This window comes from Oncorhynchus nerka, linkage group LG18, assembly GCF_034236695.1.
Source record: "Oncorhynchus nerka isolate Pitt River linkage group LG18, Oner_Uvic_2.0, whole genome shotgun sequence".
NCBI lineage: Eukaryota > Metazoa > Chordata > Actinopteri > Salmoniformes > Salmonidae > Oncorhynchus > Oncorhynchus nerka.
The window spans coordinates 48,182,830-48,205,307 of record NC_088413.1 but is presented as its reverse complement, the minus strand read 5'-3'; the positions used below and the strand labels follow the sequence as shown (position 1 = coordinate 48,205,307).

Genomic DNA, 22,478 nt, shown 5'->3' with positions numbered 1-22,478 from the left:
AATCAATGGAACGTTCCAAGCATATGGAAATAATGTTTGACTTCGTTCCATTTACCATGATTTTGCAAACCTGTCCTCAAGACCCCAAGGGATGCACTTTTTGGTTTTTGCCCTAGCACTACACAGCTGACTCAAATAATAAACTAATCATCAGGCTTAGATCATTTTTATCAGCTGTATATTGTTAGGGGAAAAACTAAACACGCACCGCTTGGGGTCCCGAGTATCGACTTTGATAAATGCTGAATGCAATTCCATTCGTCCTTCAATATCGCCTCCAACCAGCCTTAAATACAATTTTTTTGCATCCAGTCAAACAACTTCGGCAGGTCCTTGGAATTAACTGTGGAGAGTAATTGTAGGATTTTATTTTTTTGCGTCTAAAAAGTTATTCAACAAATATTTTTCTACATACAATTGCTCATGACTGAGGTAAATAGTTGCTCAAGCTTACATTTTCGTAACGCATGTGTCAAATTCCAGATACATATTTGAAGAGGTACGAGAATTTGCTAACTATTATTATTGGTGAACATTGTGTGTTTCGTATATGTTATTTAGTTCATATAACTTATTGTAGAAAATAGTTTTTTTTTACAAAGGAAATGAACGCGTGTTGAATAAAACGATAGTTTACGCCACGTGGGGATTTTTTAAAACATTTGCACTACTTTCAAATCCAGGGGTCACAAAGAGGTAAACATGAACCCGGAAGTAGATAGGAACGGGGGTATTTTAGATTGTAGATGACGCTCATTTTTATTAGTGTTTTTTCGGGTTAGTTATCTCAAGCCAGTTAGTAAACCTGATGTAACGATCTTTATGTTTATACTAATTCTAATGTAGTAGTCAACAACTGTTTAAATGCTATATATCGAATTAAATTCTAATGCTGTCGGGATCCACATGCTTGGCGAATCCCTGCCTCATCACCGCAGTTGTTGATGCGACCGTTAGCTTGTTAACTCGCAATTTAGCTAGCTTTACAAGCGGTGTCAATGCTATCGCTCAATAAATGTCTAGTTGCAAGTGTTGTATTTTGGTAGTTAATTGTGTGACTTAAGATCCTGCCACACTGTCTTAGCCATCTGTTTACTAATGTTAGCTAGGTAACGGAGTTGGCTTGTCACATTGTTTATGTTCTCTGCTCAGTTTAGGAAGTCAACCACGGACGTTTGATCACAAGAGGCAGCGAAAGAAAGGTGTGGCGACAAGGGGGTTCCCCCTCAGTATTGAGGCCGTATTTCTCAACTGAATTTGTAAGGCCCTTTCCCCGAAAACATTATTATCCAGTGGTTGTAGTAGTTGGCAGTATGACAGAACAAGCTTGTTATTCCAAATACTTATTCCAGGTTCCACAAGAACTGTCAATATGGTGTTAGCCGACTTGGGAAGAAAAATAACCTCGGCATTGCGATCACTGAGCAACGCCACCATCATCAATGAGGAGGTATATCATATCAGAAATATTGTTTTTGGTTCAACTTTTGGCAACAACAAAAAAAAACGTACTTTTTTTAAAGACAGGTTTCACCCACGCCAGACTATGTATTTCCCATAGATTGTGTTATTTTTCTCTAGGTATTAAATGCAATGCTGAAAGAGGTATGTGCTGCCCTCCTAGAAGCTGATGTCAACATCAAATTGGTGAAGCAGCTCAGAGAAAATGTCAAGTGAGTAGCAATATTCAGGCACACACTGTTATGTAGTAGATAAAGCTGAATTCTGTGTTTTTAAAAACGTAGATTCAAAATGTTTCCAGCTAATGTACTTTTTCTGACCACAGGTCAGCCATTGACCTGGAGGAGATGGCCTCTGGGCTGAACAAGAGGCGAATGATCCAGCATTCTGTGTTCAAGGAGCTGGTCAAGGTCTGTCTCATTCTGACAATTATTAATTCAATGTTTGTCATTTAGTGTTGTGTGAAACTTAGAATAACTCTGTACATTATTGGTTCAATGATGGTCCAGTGTGAAGTAACTGAATAAGTTAAGGTTTGATAGAAAACTTGGGTAGATGTCTGACTACTGGCTGTTGGTGGGACTTCATGGATATTTCCATAGTGGTTATTTTCAAGTCATGTGGTCTATTGCTATTCTGAGGTGTTTTGAATGAGTCAACTATAACATAAGTAATCGGTTTTGTTTATTTACTGTACAGTCAAACCTGTCATCCCCCCCCCCCCCCCCCCCCTCAGCTTAATTCATCAAAGGACCCAAATGGCTGTATTTTAACATTTTGATCACTTAGCTATACATCCTTAGTTAGGGAAGGCCTACTCTTGGCTATAGATGCTATCAATTTATGTTTCATATGGGTCACAGATCAGATGGCTTGTTTACACTTTTATTTTTAAGAAGCTTATGTGGTTGGGTGAGACGCACCCCTACATTCTCACTCCACATCTTTGACAAAGATGCAATGCTTATGTGTTAGTCACATTTGATTGGATGGGAGTGTTTGTTTATTTGTCTAAGATTTTGCTCTTGTTGTCTCAGCTGGTGGATCCAGGTGTCAAGGCTTGGACACCCACAAAGGAAAGAACAATGTCCTCATGTTTGTGGGTCTTCAGGGCAGTGGGAAAACCACAACATGTTCCAAGGTGAGCCATTCCTGGATATCAGCCTAAAGATAAGGTAATTCAGTTGGCCATTTGTCCAAAATGTATAATACCTTTGCTCATTTCACTAATGTATTGAATACTGTTTCCACAGCTGGCGTACTACTACCAAAGAAAAGGGTGGAAAACCTGTTTGATATGCGCTGACACTTTTAGAGCTGGTGAAGTTTCATTATCTTACTCTACTCTATCTGTTTGATAGTCCATCTGGAAAGAAATGAGCAATGGCAACTAAGTCTACAGCCTTTTTTGTGTGTGCGCAGGTGCTTTTGATCAGTTGAAGCAAAATGCAACAAAAGCCAGGATTCCATTCTATGGAAGGTATGACATGCTTTGCATTTGGTTGCTTCTCAGCAAGGTGATCCATCTCAAGTCATTTTTTTGTTGTTGTGATATTAGATTTTCATGCTAATGCTTGCATATACAGTACACTAACTTTGTTATATCCAGTTACACAGAGATGGACCCTGTCGTCATAGCTGCGGAAGGTGTGGAAAAGTTTAAGAATGAGAGCTTTGAAATAATTATTGTTGATACCAGTGGTCGACACAAGCAAGAAGATTCCCTTTTTGAGGAGATGTTACAGGTTTCCAATGCAGTGGTAGGTAACAATCGGATAACTATCCAGACCTCTTCAATATCATCAATACAGTAAACTAATGCTAAACTTAATCTCTAGGGACATTTAGATTTCTCTGCCACCCTAAGCTTTTGTATTGTCATTATAAAATGTAATGCTCCAAAGAAAATGTACTAATGCATGGTTTCACTCCAAGCATGCATCTCTCTCCTCCAGCAACCCGACAACATTGTGTACGTGATGGATGCCTCCATTGGTCAAGCTTGTGAAGCACAGGCTAAAGCCTTCAAAGACAAAGTAGAAGTTTCCTCAGTTATAGTGACAAAGCTAGATGGCCACGCCAAAGGAGGTGGTGCTCTCAGTGCGTACGTAAATAGTGATCTTGGCTCAAACAATTTATCCACGTTATGGTGAACTGAGTTTCCTTTACTACTGCAGAATGCATAAACTCAATGCTAAGCCGGACATTTCGTGCTCATGTTTCCTTTTAGAGTGGCTGCTACTAAGAGTCCCATCATTTTCATTGGTACTGGTGAACACATTGATGACTTGGAGCCATTTAAGACCCAACCCTTCATCAGCAAGCTACTGGGTAAGCTGTGAACCCTTTTGAATAAAGTGTAATCATAAGAGGTCACATGGCATGTCGTTTTTCTTAACCTGTTTTGTACAACCTCTTGAGTTGTGTATTTTTGTCCTCAGGCATGGGAGACATTGAAGGTTTGATCGACAAAGTCAACGAACTCAAGCTGGATGACAACGAGGAGTTGATTGACAAGTTGAAACATGGTGAGAATGAGATCATCACTGTAATACAGGCCCCATATAATAACCGACATAGGGTATGCTTTTGCTCTGCAGTCCATAACAGTTATACATTGTCATGTGGTATAGTTGTTGGGTCACATTGTTTATAAGCATCTTCTAATCACAATTTGTGCCACAGGTCAGTTCACTCTTAGAGACATGTACGAGCAGTTTCAGAACATCATGAAGATGGGACCGTTTGGCCAGATCATGGTAAATAAACGGCAACCTGAATCCCTATTTAAATAATGATCCGCGCTAAACTGTAAAGCTTATTTCTTATAGGTCTTCATGCAATAGATAAAACCAGACTGTCAATGTTTCAGCGCGAAGGCCTTTCGAAACGGTCAACTGTATCCCTTGTTTTTCATTTGCCCTGATTATGGTAAATAATAGCTACTTAAATGTTTTGGTGCCTTCAGAAAGTATTGATACACCCTTGACTTATTCCACATTTTGCATTATAGCCTGATTTCAAAATGGATTCAACAGATTTTATTTAACCATCTACAAACGATACCCCATAATGACAGTGAACTTTGTTTTTTTTCTTTGCGCTGAAATGTATTGAAAAGTCTAAGACCTTTCCACACCTGGATTGTGTAACATTTTCTCTATTCTTCAAGCTCTGTCAAATTGGTTGTTCCTCAATGGTAGACAACCATTTTCAGGTCTTGCCATAGCTTTTCAAGTAGATTTAAGTCAAAACTGTAACTTGGCCACTGAGGAACATTCACGGTTTTCTTGGTAGGCACCTTCAGTATAGATTTGGCCTTTGTGTTTTAGGTTATTGTTCTGCTTTATGGTGAATTAATCTCCCAGTGTCTGGTGGAAAGCAGCCTGAACCAGGTTATTCTCTAGGATTTTGCATGTGCTTAGCTCATCCCGTTTTTATTTTTTTATCCTGAAAATATTCCCAGTCGTAGCATAACCATTACATTATGCAGCCACCACTGCTTGAAAATATGGAGAGCGGTACTCTGCTGTATTGGATTTGCCTCAAACATAACACTTTACCTTTTTGTCAGGAATGCAATTGCTTAGTCACATTTTTTGCAGTTTTACTTTTGTGCCTTGTTGCAAACAGGATGCATGTTTTGGAATATTTTTGTTCTGTACATGCTGCTTTTCATTCTGTCAATTAGGTTGGTGTTGAGTAACTACAATGTTGATCCGTCCTCAGTTTTCTCCTATCACAGCCAATAAACTCCGTAACTGTTTAAAAGTCACCATTGGCCTCATGGTGAAATCCCTGAGCGGTTTCCTTCCTCTCTGGCAATTGAGTTAGAAGGACGCCTGAATCTTTGTAGTGACTGGGTGTATTGATGCACCATCCAAAGTGTAATAACTTCACCATGCTCAAAGAGATGTTCAATGTCTGCTTTTTTTTTTTTTTTTTTTCATCTACCAATAGGTGCCCTTTGTGAGCCATTGGAAAACCTCCCTGGTCTTTGCTTGAATCTGTTTGAAATGCACTGCTCGACTGAGGGACCTCCCAGATAATTGTATGTGTAGGGTACAGATATTCAGTAGTCATGTTAAACACTATTGCTCACACTGAACCCATGCAACTTATTATGTGACTTAAGCAAATCTTTACTCGTGAAATGATTTTGGCTTGCCATAACGAAGGGGTTGAATACTTATTGACTCAATACATTTGATTTTTTTCTTGTATTAATTTGTATCAAAAAGAATTCCACTTGACATTATGGGGTAGTGTGCGTAGGCCAGTGAATAATCTCAATTTAAAGATCAGGCTGTAACAACAATGTGGAAAAACTAAGTGTGTGTGAATACTTTCTGAAGGCACTGTATATTATTCTAATCACATAAGATGCTAATCTTACTTCTGTTATTGTCACAAGGGTATGATCCCAGGTTTCGGAACGGACTTCATGAGCAAAGGTAACGAGCAGGAGTCCATGGCCAGGTTGAAGAAACTCATGACAATTATGGACAGCATGAATGACCAAGGTAAATACACTAAGTGTACAAAACATTGGGAACCTGCTCTTTCCATGACAGGCTGACCTGGTGTATCCAGGTGAAAGTTATGATCCCTTATAGTAAATCCACTTCAATCAGTTTAGATGAAGGGGAGGCTTTCTTATTAAGAACAGATTGGATTGGATTGTGTGTGTGCCATTCAGAGGGTGAATAGGCAGGACAAAATATTTAAAGTGGCACTGACATTGTTTTTAACTACTTTGCAGATCTGAAACAATCCTCATATCTGTCAAATGTAAATTTACCAGTTTATACTTCAAAATTAACTTCATAGGTTTTAAGAATAGGTTATATTGGACTACATTACTTACAAGGTATTGTTGACAGATGAATGCATGATTCATATAATTCACCAATACATTTCTTGGTATTGCATCAGGTTGTAAATCACAGTTGACCTGGTACATTGTTTGCTACTGCCACCCATTTGGGATGCACCATTTCAGTTTCAATGACAAAATATTTTGAACAAGAACTGATGACTAAGGCTGGGAATGTCAATACAATCAAATTAGAAAGGTTAATGATCACAAGTCGTAACGTGGCTAATAGGCTAGCACACACAAGTGACTCTAAATTAGTTGAGTCATTTAGTTAAGTTACAGCCTGATGCGGTCACTTTGGTGAATTCCACTTCAATTGCCCTGCTTTCTTGTGTCCCATTTGCAGCGGTGGGAAAGTGTAAAGGCGCATGCCACAGTCTTAGCTAGGCTGCTAAAATATTGTGGTCTGGCTTTGGTTTTTGAAGCTTGACAATGAATAACCGAAACACACAATGCGAAAAATACCTATTACAGCAACAATTTCTTTGGCTGCATTCTGAAAGCATTCAGGCCCATTTTTCATTTATGTTACAGCCTTCTTCTAAAATGGGTAACTTATTTCCCTTATCAATCCACACACTATACCCCATAATGACAAAGTAAAAACAGGTTTTTAGAAATGTTTGTAAATGTTTTACAAATAAACATACTTTATTTACACAAGTATTCAGACCCTTTGCTATGATACTCTAAATTGAGCTCGGGTGCATCATGTTTCCATTGATCATCCTTGAGATGTTTCTACAACTTGATTGGAGTCCACCTGTGGTAAATTGATTGGACATGATTTGGAAAGGCACACCTGTCTATAAAAGGTCCCACAGTTGACAGTGCATGTCATTACAAAAAGCAAGCCATGAGGTCGACAGAATTGTCAGAGATCCGAGGCCAGATTGTCTTCAGGCGCAGCTCTAAGGAAGGCTACCAAAAAAAAATGTCTACAAGAGCACAGTGGCCTCCGTCATCCTTAAATGGAAGTTTGGCACCATCAAGACTCTTCCTACAGATGGCAATCAGGGGAGAAGGGCCTTGGTCAGGAAGGTGTCCAAGAACCTGATGGTCACTGACGGCTCCGGAGTTCCTTTTGTAGAGATGGGAGAACCTTCCAGAAGGACAACCATCTCTGCAGCACTCCACCAATAAGGCCTTTTATGGTAGTCGCCAGACGGAAGCCACTCCTCAGTAAAAGGCACATGACAGCCCGCTTGGAGTTTGCCAAAAGGCACCTAAAGGACTCTCAAATCAAAGTTTATTTGGCGCGTGTGCTGAATACTACTTACAGTGAAATGCTTACTTACAGGCCCTAACAACTGCAAATGTTTAAATGAAAAATGGGTATTAGGGGAAAAATGCATAAGGTAATAAACCAATGGTGAAATGAGTGGCGAGGCTATATACAGGCACCGGTTAGTCGGGCTTATTGAAGTAGCATGTACATGAATGTATAGTTATAGTGACTATGCATATGTGATAAACAGAGTAGCAGCAGCGTAAAAGAGGGGTTGGGGGACACACAATGCAAATAGTCCGGGTAGCATTTGATTACCTGTTCAGGTGTCTTATGGCTTGGGAAGCCTGAAGCCTTTTGGTCCTGGACTTGGCGTTCCGGTACCCAAGAACCGTGCCCAAGAACACTGGTGGTCTGCTTGAAACATGTTGGTGTTACAGACTCATCAGGCAGCGACACCTGCCAGTTGGTGAGCACACGTCCCGGTACTCCGTCTAGCCCCGCAGCCTTGTGAGTGTTGACCTGTTTAAAGGTCTTACTCACGTCGGCTACGGAGAGCGTGATCACAGTCGTCCGGAACAGCTGACGCTGTCATGCATGCCTCAGTGTTGCTTGCCTTGAAGCGAGCATAGAGTGATTCAGCTTGTCTGGTATGCTTGTCACTGGGCAGCTCGCGGCTGTGCTTCCCTTTGTAGTCTGTAATAGTTTGCAAGCCCTGCCACATAAGACGAGCATCGGAGCCGGTGTAGTGTAATTCAATCTTAGCCATGTATTGGCACTTTGCCTGTTTGATGTTTCATCGGAGGGCATAGCAGGGTTTCTTATAAGCTTCCGGTTTAGAGTCCTGCACCTTGAAAGCGGCAGCTCTATAATCCATGGCTTCTGGTTGGTATGTATGTACAGTCACTGTGGGGACGACATCCTCGATGCACTTGTTGATGATGCCAATGGCTGATGTGGTGTACTCCTCAATGCCATCGGAGGAATCCCGGAACATATTCCGGTCTGTGATAGCAAAACAGTCCTGTAGCTTAGCATCTGCGTCATCTGACAACTTTTTATTTGATTTCTTATTGACTGCGTCACTGGTGCTTCCTGCTTTAGTTTTCGCTTTTAAACAGAAATCGGGAGGATAGAATTGTGGTCGGCTTTACCAAACGGAGGGCGAGTTAGCGCTTTGTACGCTTCTCTGTGTGGAGGACAGGTGTTCTAGTTTTTTTTTTTTTTTCTCCTCTGGTTGCACATTTTAACAGATTAGGTCAAACGGATTCAAGTTTCCCTGCATTAAAGTCTCTGGCCACTAGGAGCACCGCCTCTGGGTGAACAGGTTCCTGTTTATTTCCTTTGTGCCAGCATCTGTCTGTGGTGGTAAATAAACAGCCACAAAGTATAGCTGTGAACTCTCTAGGCAATAGTGTGGTCTACAGTTTTAGATATTCTCATTCATGTGAGCGAAATCCTGAGACTTCCTTAGATTTCATGTACTAGCCGTTGACAAATATGCACAGACGCCCCCCCCCCCACCTTACCAGAGTGTGCTGTTCTATCTAGCCAGTGCAGTGTTTTTTATCCCGCTAGCTGAATATCCATGTTATCACTCAGCCACGATTCCATGAAACATAAGATGTTAGTTTTTGATGTCCCTTTGGACGAGATACGATCACGTATATCCTACCAATGATTGTATGTTGGAGTATTGTTGATAGTAACAGCACCTTTCCCACTCGCCTTCTGCGGATGCTTATGAGGCCCTCTGCTCTGTGTCCTCTGTTCCTGCGTTGCTTTCTCTTGCCAATAACGGGGATGTTGGCCTTGTCGGGTGTTTGCAGTATATCCTGTGCGTCCTGCTTGTTGAAGAAAATATCTTAGTCTAATCCGAGGTGAGTGATCGCTGTCCTGATATCCAGAAGCTCTTTTTCTCTTTTTTTGCCGTAAGATATGGTGGCAGAAACGTTATGTACAAAATAAATTACAAATAACGCGAAAAACACACTTGCACAATTGGCTAGACGCCTGTAAAACTGCTGCCATTTCTTCCGACGCCAAGATTCTCTGGTCTGATTTAAACCAAGCGTCACGTTTGGAGGGAACACTGTACCATCCCTACGGTGAGCATGGTGGCAGCATCATGCTGTGGATTTTTTATTTATTTTCTTTCAGCAGCAGGGACTGGGAGACTTGTCAGGATTGAGGGAAAGATTTAATGGGGTGAAGTACAGAGTGATCCTTGACAAAAACCAGCTCAGGACCTCAAACTGGGGGCGGTGGTTCAACTTCTAACAGGACGTTGACCCTCAGCACACAGACAAAACACAGGAGTTTCTTCGGGACAAGTCCTTGAATGGCCCAGCCGGAGCCCGGACTTGAACCCAATCGAACATCTCTGGAGAGACCTGAAAATGGCTATGCAGGAAATGTCAGGAAATGCTACAAAAAATGGTCATTCTTCTTATATATGAACAAATTTGAATAAGATCTAATGTTGCTGAAATGGCGTTAGTTCCATTTGAATTTCCTTTCGAACGGGCCATGGCTGTAAGTGCCAGGCACACGGGTTTGTCAAGAACTGCAACGCCGCTGGGTTTTTCACGCTAAACCGTTTCTCATGTGTATCAAGAATGGTCCACACCCAAAAGACATCCTGCCAACTTGATGCAACTGTGGGAATGATTGGAATCAACATGGGCCAGCATCCCTGTGGAACGCTTTTGACACCTTGAGTCCATACCCCGATGAATTCAGGCTGTTCTGAGGACAAATGAGGGTGCAACTCAGTAGTGTATTTAACCCTCTCGTCAATAAACAGTAAATTACAAACAAAGGTTACACAAGATGTGTAATTGTTTTCCTAACCATGGATTCTTTCCTTGCAGAACTTGACAACAAAGACGGTGCAAAGCTTTTCACCAAGCAGCCGAACCGAATTGCCCGAGTTGCGCGGGGTTCTGGGGTTGCCACCAGGGACGTCCAGGAGCTGCTCACCCAGTACACAAAGTTCGCCCAGATGGTGAAGAAGATGGGTGGCATCAAGGGCTTGTTCAAAGGTATGCACTTCTTGGATGCATATTAACATTACTAGTTGTCAAATCCTTGCTTCCTCCATTTTCCCCCTGCCCCTCTCAAAGCACATTGGAAGAGGTCTGAGGGAAGGGCCTTGGCTCTTCTCAACTGCACTTTGTGAGAAGAGGAAACGAGAACAGACGAAGCAAGGATTTCATGGCTAGTCATGTTTTCAGACACAGCCCTGAAACTGAAGCACTGGTCCACTAACACAATTTTGCTTTCTTCAAGTAGTAGGCGATGTCTCAATTTTTTAAAACATGTTTACAGGTGGTGACATGTCAAAGAATGTCAACCCCTCTCAGATGGCTAAGTTAAACCAACAGATGGCAAAGATGATGGACCCAAGGGTTCTCCACCATATGGGTAGGCATGACTTTCACTTCCATTTTTATGTCATGTCACTTTTCCCAAACTATTCCTTTGTTACTTTGTACTTAAATTAGTTCAATGATTTGAATATGGTCAGTCCAAATGTAATGACATGGATGTTATATAATGCATAGACTGCATGGTATCCCTGATCTACAAATCACCTTGCACCCCAAATAATAATTTGATTAAGATTAGCTATTCTCATCCTTGCCACCTTGCTGTCGAGTTTAACTGATTTCTTTTCTCTCATCTTCAGGTGGGATGGCTGGTCTCCAGTCCATGATGAGACAGTTCCAACAGGGTGCAGCTGGCAACATGAAAGGGATGATGGGATTCAACAACATGTGAACCACTGAGCCTTAACACAGCAAAATAAAAAGGTTGTCATTTGGATTCAGCAAGAAGGTGTGGCGACGCTTTAGCAAGAAGGAGAGCAGTGTTATTTTTGCCTCAGTAATATAATTCATGAACACGTTTGTATAAAATGATGCAGAAAGCATATTTACAGGTCAGGATAACTAAAACAAGTTCTCTGATTTTTACAGTAATTGTAAATGAGGCCCACAAGATACAGAAATTGTGGGGTCATATCCATTAGGAACCAAATGGAAGAAATTGGCATGAAACCGGGAGGCACCACCTGGACTTGTCCAATAAGATACGCATTTATTTTGTTGCAATATTTTTTTATGTTTTGTGCCATAAACACAACCCTTATTTGGAGAGCTGGTGAATGGGTATGCTGATATTAGTTTGTGAAAATTATTTTTGAAAATGTTATAATAAAATTTGTCTTGCAATGTTTTTAAAAGCCAGTCTCCTTTTCTCTCATATTTGCTCAATGACTGTCAATTATTGCCCTATCAATTAAACTCTTTGCATGACTATTGAAAAATGTGTACTTGTTGGGTCACTGCATTTCAAGGATATTGAGCAGAAAGGCTAAATTTTACATTCAACATTACTGATTGATATGTTTATCCCAGCAAGTGCTTTACTTGGGCAGGAGCTCACTGGAACTAAGTACCAGGCACCTTTTAAAGTAAAATACTTTTAAAGTGCTACTTACTTACTATATTTTTTTGGGGGGGGGGTCTTTACTATTTATATTTTTTACTACTTTTACTTCACTACATTCCTAAAGAAAAGTGTGTACTTTTTACTCTACATTTTCCCTGACACCCAAGAGTACTTACATTTTGAATGCTTAGCAGGACCAAAATGGTCCAATTCTCACACTTATCAAGAGAACATCACTGGTCATTTTACTGGGTAACTTTTACTTGAGTTATTTCCTATCAAGGGATCTTTCCTTTTACTCAAGTATGACAGGTGGGTACTTTTTCCACCACTGATATTAGCTCAAAGGTTTTGCAGAGTTGTTGCATCTACATATTATTCCTAACCCTTTCTCAGTCCAAGTCGAGCACTTAACATATTGAATTTATTCAAAAAGAAACATGGAACCAAGGCTCACTCTTATCGGTCCAACAAGCAGGACAACTGTTTCATATAGATAATTCTCTGGAAAGAAGCCAGACACGTCCAAAAAAATCACTGTTGGGAAAACATGAACATGTCACCTGATAATTAATCTACTATTTGGGGTAAGGGCCTATGATTGGACACGCTTCTTGACGGGTCTTGGCTAGAAGGGATACAGTTTATGTCAAATTGGCGTGAACAATTATTTGTTTAGCTTTTTAGCTACCCCTAACCCTTTTCCTAACATTGATCTAATTCTCATAACCTGCTACGTTACTTATCCATACCTGCTGCGTAAGTTCTAACCTGCTACAAAAAGTAAATTCTGACAAACTGTATCCCTTCTAGCCAAAACCCTATTGACGTGGCATTGCTTCCCGCAGCCATGTTTTGTTAGCTACGTTGTCACATCCTACGTTGTGTGCGGGGCGCTGTTCACTCACTGTCACCAGTAGCAGTGTGGAACTCGTCTGAGGATATTAGGTAGCTAAATATTCTGCTATTTGCTTTAACTGTTGACTTAGCAATATCTTTACTGTATGTGTTTTCACAATTTATTCGTATATTGAATATAATTCTAATTAGCTGACAAAGTGTAGTTTGGCTGTTAGTTGAAGCAGGGTGAAAACATGTTTGACACATTGCATTTGCGGGTGCCGGTGGTTTAGTTAGCGGCGTAACTAGTTAACGTACTGCTTGCTAACATGCCATGGTGAAAGCACGTTTGACTTTGGCACATTTTGTTGTTGTTATAACTAGGATATCCACCCTGAAACATTAAACATTTGGTTTTAGCGTTCCCGTGTTATGTAGTTCGCTATCCAGCCAGCTACATACCACGCTAGCTAACTTCAACAGTACTTAGCTAGCTGCAGTAATGTTGTTGTTGGTGGAGTGACTTGCTGTGTATATTCAATCAAAACAGCTTTGCTTGTAATCCAGCATCAATTTGTAAAGCCTGTTGATTGATTCACCATTGATTTCATTTGATTCAGCTCAGCTTGCTAGTTAGATAAAAGCCAAATACAGTCAGTGTTAGAATTTTGAAATACCTTTTTGTTAGAGTTAGGCTAAGGATTTGTGATCATTTCCATCTCTGATAATCTCATTTGGTCAAATATTTTGTCTGGAGAAAGCAAAGGTAAGTGATGGTTCAGTACCAACTAAACTGACGTTATGTATACCCTTCTATTTATTCAGATTCAGAGTGTGTTTTCAAAGTAAGTAATTTTAAACAGATTTGATCAGTGGGTGAAAAAGTGGGTCACAGTCAGGATCATATTCTGGACTTTTGTTATAGCCATGGTTTAGCCCCAGTTAGAAGTAAGACAGACTTTCCCATAGGTTCATATTTGGCTGCATTTTCTCTGCTCCTTGATATGACACATTCAAATTGGTAGTAAGTGTGCTGGAGTGTAACGTTATGCTCAAAGTCCTAAAGGATATCTCAGGACTCAGAACAGATAACTAGGCTAATAAAAACATCCAAGCCAGGCAATTATAATAATTTATTACATTTGTAAAGTGATTTTCATTCTACAGAAAAATCTCAAAGTACATAAATAATAATAAATAACAAAAAGGAAGGGGGGGATTTTTTTGTTTTTTTAAATGGATCATATCATAAGACTCATTGCAGTGCCGTGGACTATTATATAATTCATGCTATGTTGAAATGTCCAATGCAATCATGACTGTAAAATGTATAGTCTATTGCAATAACACGCAGACACACCTTTCCCTCCCTCTGTCTGCAGTTCTCGGAGGGTGCTATGGCGACCTTCCCGGAGTTTATTGCACAGAATGAGGAGCGTGATGGGGTGCGCTTCAGCTGGAATGTCTGGCCCTCTAGTCGTCTGGAGGCCACCCGCATGGTGGTCCCCGTTGCCTCTCTGTTCACCCCCCTGAAAGAGCGGCCAGATCTGCCCCCCATCCAGTATGAGCCTGTGCTGTGTAGCAGGGTGACCTGCCGCGCTGTCCTCAACCCCCTCTGGTAAGTGAGGCAACAATCCTCATTCACTTACTTATACATTGGGTTGCAAAATCTGGGTAACTTCCTGGAAAACCAGGGAATTGGGGGAAAGTTAAAGCAAATTATTTGCTGTTCTCTATTTTCCTAATTCCCTTATACTTATGAATTTATAACTGTCATCGTGAGGTGATTTGTACTGAACATATCCTTGGTCAATCTTCAAAAGGTTCACATGTAATCCACTGATAAAATAATTGTAGCCTAAACTGTTTGGTCCTTCTCTCTTTGAACTCTATTAATTGGTCTCTCAACCTAGCCAAGTGGATTACAGAGCCAAACTGTGGGCTTGTAACTTCTGCTATCAGAGAAATCAGTTTCCTCCTACCTATGCTGGGATATCAGATGTCAACCAGCCAGCCGAGCTGCTGCCACAGTTCTCCACCATTGAATATGTGGTCCAGGTAGGATTTCCGTTTGATCACAGCTATCTAGATAACCAGCATTTTATTATATATATATGTATATATATTTTACAAATACAGTATTTTGATTGAATCTAAATTAGATATAGGCCTTAATTTTGATACGTTTTTAGTGAAGATACAACAGCATACCAGATAATTGCATACCTACCTTCGTTATCTCTCCTACAGAGATTCATTAGTTCTCATTTAGAACATAAAATCAAGCATGCAATGCCATGGCTCTGAGTTTGCCTTCCCTGGCCCCCACAGAGAGGTCCCCTGATGCCGCTTGTCTTCCTGTATGTGGTGGACACCTGCATGGAGGATGAGGACCTGCAGGCTCTGAAAGAGTCCTTACAGATGTCCCTCTCCCTGCTTCCTCCTACGGCCCTGGTGGGCCTCATCACCTTTGGACGCATGATCCAAGTCCACGAGCTGGGCTGCGAGGGCATTTCCAAGAGCTATGTCTTCAGGGGAACCAAAGACCTCAATGCCAAACAATTGCAGGAGATGCTGGGGTTGACCAAGCCCACTGCTGCACAGGCAGGACGGGGATCACAAGCTCCACAGGCCCCCCTCTCCAACAGGCAAACCACTCTACATAGCTACAGCATTGTTTTGACTTGGCAGTACATATACTAAAATAATTTGGTGACACAAAAAAGTCTTAATTTAGAACTTATTTCCATTTTGTTGTTGCTTAGATTCCTCCAGCCAGTCCAGAAGATTGACATGAACCTGACAGACCTGCTTGGAGAGCTGCAGAGAGATCCCTGGCCTGTCACTCAGGGAAAACGGCCCCTCCGCTCGTTAGGATCAGCCATGTCCATCGCTGTTGGCTTGCTGGAGGTAAGACCTGGACAGAAATATAACTTACCTCACTGCAGACCTGGGTTCAAATAGTATTTTAAATATTTCAAGCACTTTGGCTTGATTGATTTTGCCTGGCACAATTGCACCAATGGTAGCCTCCCGAGTGGCACAGTGGTCTAAGGCAGTGCCGCTAGAGATTCTGGGTTCGAGTCCAGGCTCTGTCACAGCCGGCTGCGACTGGGAGACCCATGGGGCAGCAGGTAGCCTAGTGGTAAGAGTGTTGGGCCAGTAACCGAAAGGTTGTTATATCGAATCCCCGAGCTGACGACGTAAAAATCTGTCGTTCTGCTCCTGTACAAGGCAGTTCACCCACTGTTCCTAGGCCGTCATTGTAAATAAGAATTTGTTCTTAACTGACTTGCCTAGTTAAATAAAGGTTAAATAAAATAGAAATTGTCGCAGCGTCATTCGGGGAGGGTTTGACCGGCAGGTATGTCCTTGTCCCATCGCGCTCTAGCGACTCCTGTGGCGGGCCGGGCACAGTGCTTGCTGACAGTAGCCAGGTGTTTGGTGTTTCCTCCGACACATTGGTGCGGCTGGCTTCTGGGTTAAGTGGGCATTGTTTCAAGAAGCAGTGCGGCTTGGTTGCGTTTCGGAGGATGCACGGCTCTCGACCTTCGCCTTGGGAGTTGCAGCGATGAGACAAGACTGTAGCTACCAATTGGATACCACGAAATTGGGGAGAAAAAAAAAATATATATATATATAAACTGCACCAATGGAAAAAGTTGCATAAGTGCGAACTCTGTCCAACTGGCATCCCAGGCAGACTTAAGCAAGCGCTTTCAAAGTGTTTTAAAGGTTTAGAAAACTATATGATTTGTGATTGAAATACAAAGGTCCATATTTCAATGACACCATTTTCAATATTACTGTTTTGTCAAATCAGCCCCCCCCATACTACTTCAAATTCATGTTTCCCTGTGTTCCGCTGTATTAAGTGGGATTTGTAAGATTTAAAACTATTACGCTGTGGTAATGGGGTCACGATTACAGGCTTTAGTCATTGTTTGGTTTATTGTTTACTTGGCTTCATAGAAATGTTTTGTAATAGTGTCCCTTTTTTCCACCATCCATTCACCCTCCAGTGTACCTTCCCTAACACTGGGGCACGTATCATGACCTTCATCGGTGGGCCAGCCACTCAGGGCCCAGGCATGGTGGTAGGAGATGAGCTGAAGGCCCCTATTCGCTCCTGGCATGACATTGAGAAGGACAATGCCAAGTTCATGAAGAAGGGGACCAAAGTAAGTTTGTCTCAACCTTTTGGCTTTGCCTGTTATTTAGATGGGTTTACCATGATCTGAACTTTTTTCAGGTCTGTTGCCACTGTCTGTAAATGATGATTAAATGCTCAAGTAGTTTTTTTTTGGCATAAATTACAAACAGGCACTTCTTAATTCTCTATATTGGATCCTCTTTTTGTCCTGCCCCTGTAAAAAGTTTGGATATGTATAAAAACCCTTTCCTTCATTTTCAGCATTATGAGGCGTTGGCGAGCCGTGCTTCCACCAATGGCCACATCATAGACATCTATGCATGCGCTCTGGACCAGACTGGACTGCTGGAAATGAAGTGTTGTTCAAATCACACTGGGTGAGGACTCTTTCTGTTTGATGAACTTCTGTCTGAAATGGCACCCTATTCCCTATATAGTGCACTACAAAAGTAGCCCACTATATAGGGAATAGAATGCCATTTGGTACGCAGAAAACACACGTCAATCACTGTCTTCTCCCATAGTGAGGGGAGAGTTTGACCTCAGATCTTCTCCAGTGCTCTCCTCTGATGCTTTGAGGAGGAAGGAATCAACCAAAAGCTTCTGAGATTCACACTATGTATCGTTGAACTCGTTCGCGTATATATGTTTTTGCAGAGGCTACATGGTGATGGCGGACTCTTTCACCACCTCACTATTCAAACAAACCTTCCAGAGGGTTTTTACCAAAGATGTGTCTGGAGCCTTCAAGATGGCCTTCGCAGGCACTCTGGAGATAAAGGTAGAGCCAGTCAGTACAATGGTTCTATCTGAAATGGTACCCTGCTTATAGAGTGTACTAGTTAGTAGTGCACTATACAAATCCTTCAAAGTTTTCATACCCCTTGACTTGTTACACATTTTGTTACAGCCTGAATTCAAAATATATTTAAAAAATATATAAATAGTTCTCACCCAGCTACACACAATACACTGTAATGACAAACTGAAAACATGTTTAGATGTTTTTACAAATGTATTGAAAATAAATACATAAGTATTCACAACCCTGAGTCAATACTTTGTAGACATGGCTATTACAGCTTTGAGTTGTCTTGGGCATGTCTATCAGCATTTGCAAAAATACAAAATGTCTAAACATGCTTTCGCTTTGTCATTATAGGGTATTGTGTGTAGATGGGAGAGAGAAAATATATATTTCATAGATTTTGAATTCAGGCTGTGATTAGCTATCCCTGGTTTTCAGGCCAAAGAGTCTTTTCTGTAGAAGACTGCAGAATATTTTGCCTTATGCTTTTGTCTTTCACGTGCCTTTTTCTCAGGAGTGGCTTTGGGCTGGCCACTCCCATAAAGCCAATATTACAGCACTTCACCAGAGATTGTTCTTCTGACAGGTTCTCCCATCTCAGCCAAGGAACTCTGTAGTTCTGTCAGTGGTCGTTGGGTTCTTGGTCATCTCCCTGACCACTGTCCGGTTGCTCAGTTTGGTCAGACGGCCAGCTCTAGGCAGTCTGGGTAGTTTAATATTTGTTCCATTTCCCAATGATGAAGATCACTGTGCTCTTGGAAGCTTTCAACACTCTAGAAAGTGTTTTATACTCTTCCACAGATATGTCTCATGACAATTCTATTTCTGAGATCTATGGACAGGTCCTTGGACTTCGTGGTATAGTTTCTGCTCTGACATGCACTGTCAACTGTGGGATCTTATATAGACAGGTGTTTCTTTCTAAATCCTGTCCAAACAATTGAATTGGCCACAGATGGACCCCAATCAAGTTATATTGACATCTCAAGGATGATGAAAGGAAATTGGATGCACCTGAGCTCAATTTGGAGCTTCTTAAAGCAAAGGGCTGTGAATACTTATGTCAATGAGATATTTCTGTATTTCATTCTCAATGCATTTGCAAACATTTCTAAAAACCTGTTTTCACTTTGTCATTATGTGATATTGTGTGTAGATTGGTGAGAAACATATTTAATCCATTTTGAATTCAGGTTGTAACAAAATAATGTGGAATAAGTCAAGGGGTATGAATACAAGGATTTCGCTACACCCGCAATAATATCTGCTAAAAACGTGTATGTGGCCAATATAATTTGATTTAATTTTGATACTTTCTGAAGGCACTGTATAGAGAGTCGGGTGCCATTTCAGAAGCCGCCACTGTGTTCCATTATCCACGCTAACATACCGCTACAATATATTTGTTTTACATAGTGTGTAAGTCTGGATATTGGAACAGAGCCACATTGATAGGTGATTTGATCCATTAAATATTATGTAAAATGTCATATTTCTTAACGTTTTCACCAAATAGAATTGTATGCAAAATGCAAATACAGTTGGAAGTCGGAAGTTTACATACACCTTAGCCAAATACATTTAATCTCAGTTTTTCACAATTCCTGACATTTAATCCTAGTAAATCTCTGTCTTAGGTCAATTAGGATCACCACTTTATTTTAAGAATGTGAAATGTCAGAATAATAGTAGAGAGAATGATTTATTTCAGCTTTCATTTCTTTCATCACATTCCCAGTGGGTCAGCAGTTTACATACACTCAAATAGTACTTGGTAGCATTGCCTTTAAATTGTTTAAGTTGGGTCAAATGTTTTTGTTAGCCTTCCACAAGCTTCCCACAATAAGTTGGGTGAATTTTGGCCCTTTCCTCCTGACAGAGCTGGTGTAACTGAGTCAGGTTTGTGGGCCTCCATGCTCGCATACGCTTTTTCAGTTCAAATCAAATGTATTTATATAGCCCTTCTTACATCAGTTGATTTCTCAAAGTGCTGTACAGAAACCCAGCCTAAAACCCCAAACAGCAAGCAATGCAGGTGTAGAAGCACGGTGGCTAGGAAAAACTCCCTAGGAAGAAACCTAGAGAGGAACCAGGCTATGAGGGGCGGCCAGTCCTCTTCTGGCTGTGCCGGGTGGAGATTATAACAGAACGTGGCCAAGATGTTCAAATGTTCATAAATGACCAGCATGGTCAAATAATAATAATCCCAGTAGTTGTCGGGGGTGCAACAAGTCAGCACCTCAGGAGTAAATGTCAGTTGGCTTTTCATAGCCGATCATTAAGAGTATCTCTACCGCTCCTGCTGTCTCTAGAGAGTTGAAAACAGCAGGTCTGGGACAGGTAGCACGTACGGTGAACAGGTCAGGGTTCCATAGCCGCAGGCAGAACAGTTGAAACTGGGGTAGTAGCACTGCCAGGTGGACTGGGGACAGCAAGGAGTCATCATGCCAGGTAGTCCTGAGGCACAGTCCTAGGGCTCAGGTCCTCCGAGAGAGAGAATTAGAGAGAGCATACTTAAATTCACACAGGACACCGGATAAGACAGTAGAAGAACTCCAGAGATAACAGACTGACCCTAGCCCCCGACACAAACTACTGCAGCATAAATACTGGAGGCTGAGACAGGAGGGGTCAGGAGACACTGTGGCCCCATCCGATGATACCCCCGGACAGGGCCAAACAGGCAGGATATAACCCCACCCACTTTGCCAAAGCACAGCCCCCACACCACTAGAGGGATATCTTCAACCACCAACTTACCAGCCCTGCCTCCAGCTGTTTGCTTAGAAATTCTAGGGATAATTAGGAGGCCTGCATCTTGTGACCGTAGCGTACGTGTAGGTATGTACGGCAAGACCAAATCGGAAAGATGGGTAGGAGCAAGCCCATGTGATGTTTCGTAGGTTAGCAGTAAAACCTTGAAATCAGCCATTGCCTTAACAGGAAGCCAGTGTAGGGAGGCTAGCACTGGAGTAATATGATCAATTCCTTTGGGTTCTATTCAGGATTCTAGCAGCCGTATTTAGCACTAACTGAAGTTTATTTAGTGCTTTATCTGGGGAGCTGGAAAGTAGAGCATTGCAGTAGTCTAACCTAGAAGTAACACAAGCATGGATTAATATTTTTGCATAATTTTTGGACCAAAAGTTTCAGATGTTACATAGATGAAAAAAAAGCTGTCTTTGCAACAGTCTTGACATGTTCGTCAAAAGAGAGATCAGGGTCCAGAGTAACGCCAAGGTCCTTCAGTTTTATTTGAGACGACTGTACAACCATCAAGATTAATTGTCAGATTCAACAGAATATCTCTTTGTTTCTTGGGACCTAGTTCTGCCCACAAATTTTCTATGGGATTGAGGTCAGGGCTTTGTGATGGCCATTCCAATACCTTGACGTTGTTGTCCTTAAGCCATTTTTCCACAACTTTGGAAGTATGCTTAGGGTCATTGTCCATTTGGAAGACCCATTTGCGACCAAGCTTTAACTTCCTGACTGATATTATGAGATGTTGCTTCAATATATCTACATAATTTTCCTTCCTCATGATGCCATCTATTTTGTGAAATGCACCTCCTGCAGCAAAGCACCCCCACAACAATGATGCTGCCACCCCCGTGCTTCACGGTTGGGATGGTGTTCTTCGGCTTGCAAGCCTCCCACTTTTTCCTCCAAACATAATGATGGTCATTATGGCCAAACAGTTCTATTTTTGACCAGAGGACATTTCTCCAAAAAGTACGATCGTTGTCCCCATGTGCAGTTGCAAACTGTAGTCTGGCTTTTTTTATGGTGGTTTTAGAGCAGTGGCTTCTTCCTTGCAGAGTGGCCTTTCAGGTTATGTCGATATAGGACTCATTTGACTGTGGATATAGATACTTTTGTACCCGTTTCCTCCAGCATCTTCACATGGTCCTTTGCTGCTATTCTGGGATTGATTTGCACTTCTCGCACCAAAGTACGTTCATCTCTAGGAGACCGAACGCGTCTCCTTCCTGAGCGGTATGACGGCTGCGTGGTCCCATGGTGTTTATACTTGCGTACTATTGTTTGTACAGATGAACGTGGTACCTTCAGGCATTTGGAAATTGCTCTCAAGGATGAACCAAACTTTTTTTTCTGAGGTCTTGGCTGATTGCTTTTGATTTTCCCATGATGTCAAGCAAAGAGGCACTGAGTTTGAAGGTAGGCCTTGAAATACATCCACAGGTACAGCAGGGCGGGGAAGCAGGTGGTTCGAGCTTTGGACTAGTAACCGGAAGGTTGCAAGATCGATTCCCCGAGCCGACAAGGTAAAAATCTGTCGTGCTGTCCCTGAACAAGGCAGTTAACCCACGGTTCCTAGGCCTTCATTGAAAATAAGAATTTGTTCTTAACTGACTTGCCTAGTTAAATAAAGGTCAAATAAATCAAATAAAAGGTACATCTCCAATTGACTCAAATGATGTCAATTAGCCTATCAGAAGCTTCTAAAGCCATGACATCATTTTCTGGAATTTTCCAAGCTGTTTAAAGGCACAGTCAACTTAGTGTATGTACATTTCTGACCCACTGGAATTGTGATACAGTGAAATAATCTGTCTGTAAACATTTGTTGGAAAAATTACTTGCATCATTCACCAAGTAGATGTCCTATCCCACTTGCCAAAGCTATTGT

General features: G+C 41.5%; 2 protein-coding genes across 2 annotated transcripts in view; both read left to right on the top strand.

Moving 5' to 3' along the window:
* Nucleotides 1-713: 713 nt before the first annotated feature.
* On the top strand, nucleotides 714-11,807 carry srp54 (signal recognition particle 54). Its single transcript, XM_029687738.2, is given in 18 exon segments — nucleotides 714-777; nucleotides 1,153-1,259; nucleotides 1,353-1,450; nucleotides 1,582-1,673; nucleotides 1,787-1,871; nucleotides 2,499-2,529; nucleotides 2,532-2,602; nucleotides 2,715-2,781; nucleotides 2,884-2,941; nucleotides 3,071-3,221; nucleotides 3,417-3,565; nucleotides 3,692-3,792; nucleotides 3,903-3,989; nucleotides 4,147-4,220; nucleotides 5,876-5,984; nucleotides 10,442-10,612; nucleotides 10,899-10,994; nucleotides 11,260-11,807. Coding segments are annotated over 16 exon segments (1,512 nt in total). The 5' UTR covers nucleotides 714-777; nucleotides 1,153-1,259; nucleotides 1,353-1,372; the 3' UTR covers nucleotides 11,352-11,807.
* A 1,054-nt stretch (nucleotides 11,808-12,861) lies between these two features.
* LOC115146003 (protein transport protein Sec23A-like) overlaps nucleotides 12,862-22,478 on the top strand; it is a 28,132-nt gene continuing 18,515 nt past the window's right edge. Inside the window, exons 1-8 of the mRNA XM_029687737.2 lie at nucleotides 12,862-12,971; nucleotides 14,246-14,481; nucleotides 14,777-14,921; nucleotides 15,195-15,511; nucleotides 15,629-15,773; nucleotides 16,886-17,044; nucleotides 17,278-17,393; nucleotides 17,674-17,797. Of these exons, the coding sequence (XP_029543597.1) occupies nucleotides 14,261-14,481; nucleotides 14,777-14,921; nucleotides 15,195-15,511; nucleotides 15,629-15,773; nucleotides 16,886-17,044; nucleotides 17,278-17,393; nucleotides 17,674-17,797 (1,227 nt within the window). The 5' untranslated portion in view covers nucleotides 12,862-12,971; nucleotides 14,246-14,260. The remainder of the gene's footprint in view (nucleotides 12,972-14,245; nucleotides 14,482-14,776; nucleotides 14,922-15,194; nucleotides 15,512-15,628; nucleotides 15,774-16,885; nucleotides 17,045-17,277; nucleotides 17,394-17,673; nucleotides 17,798-22,478) is intronic.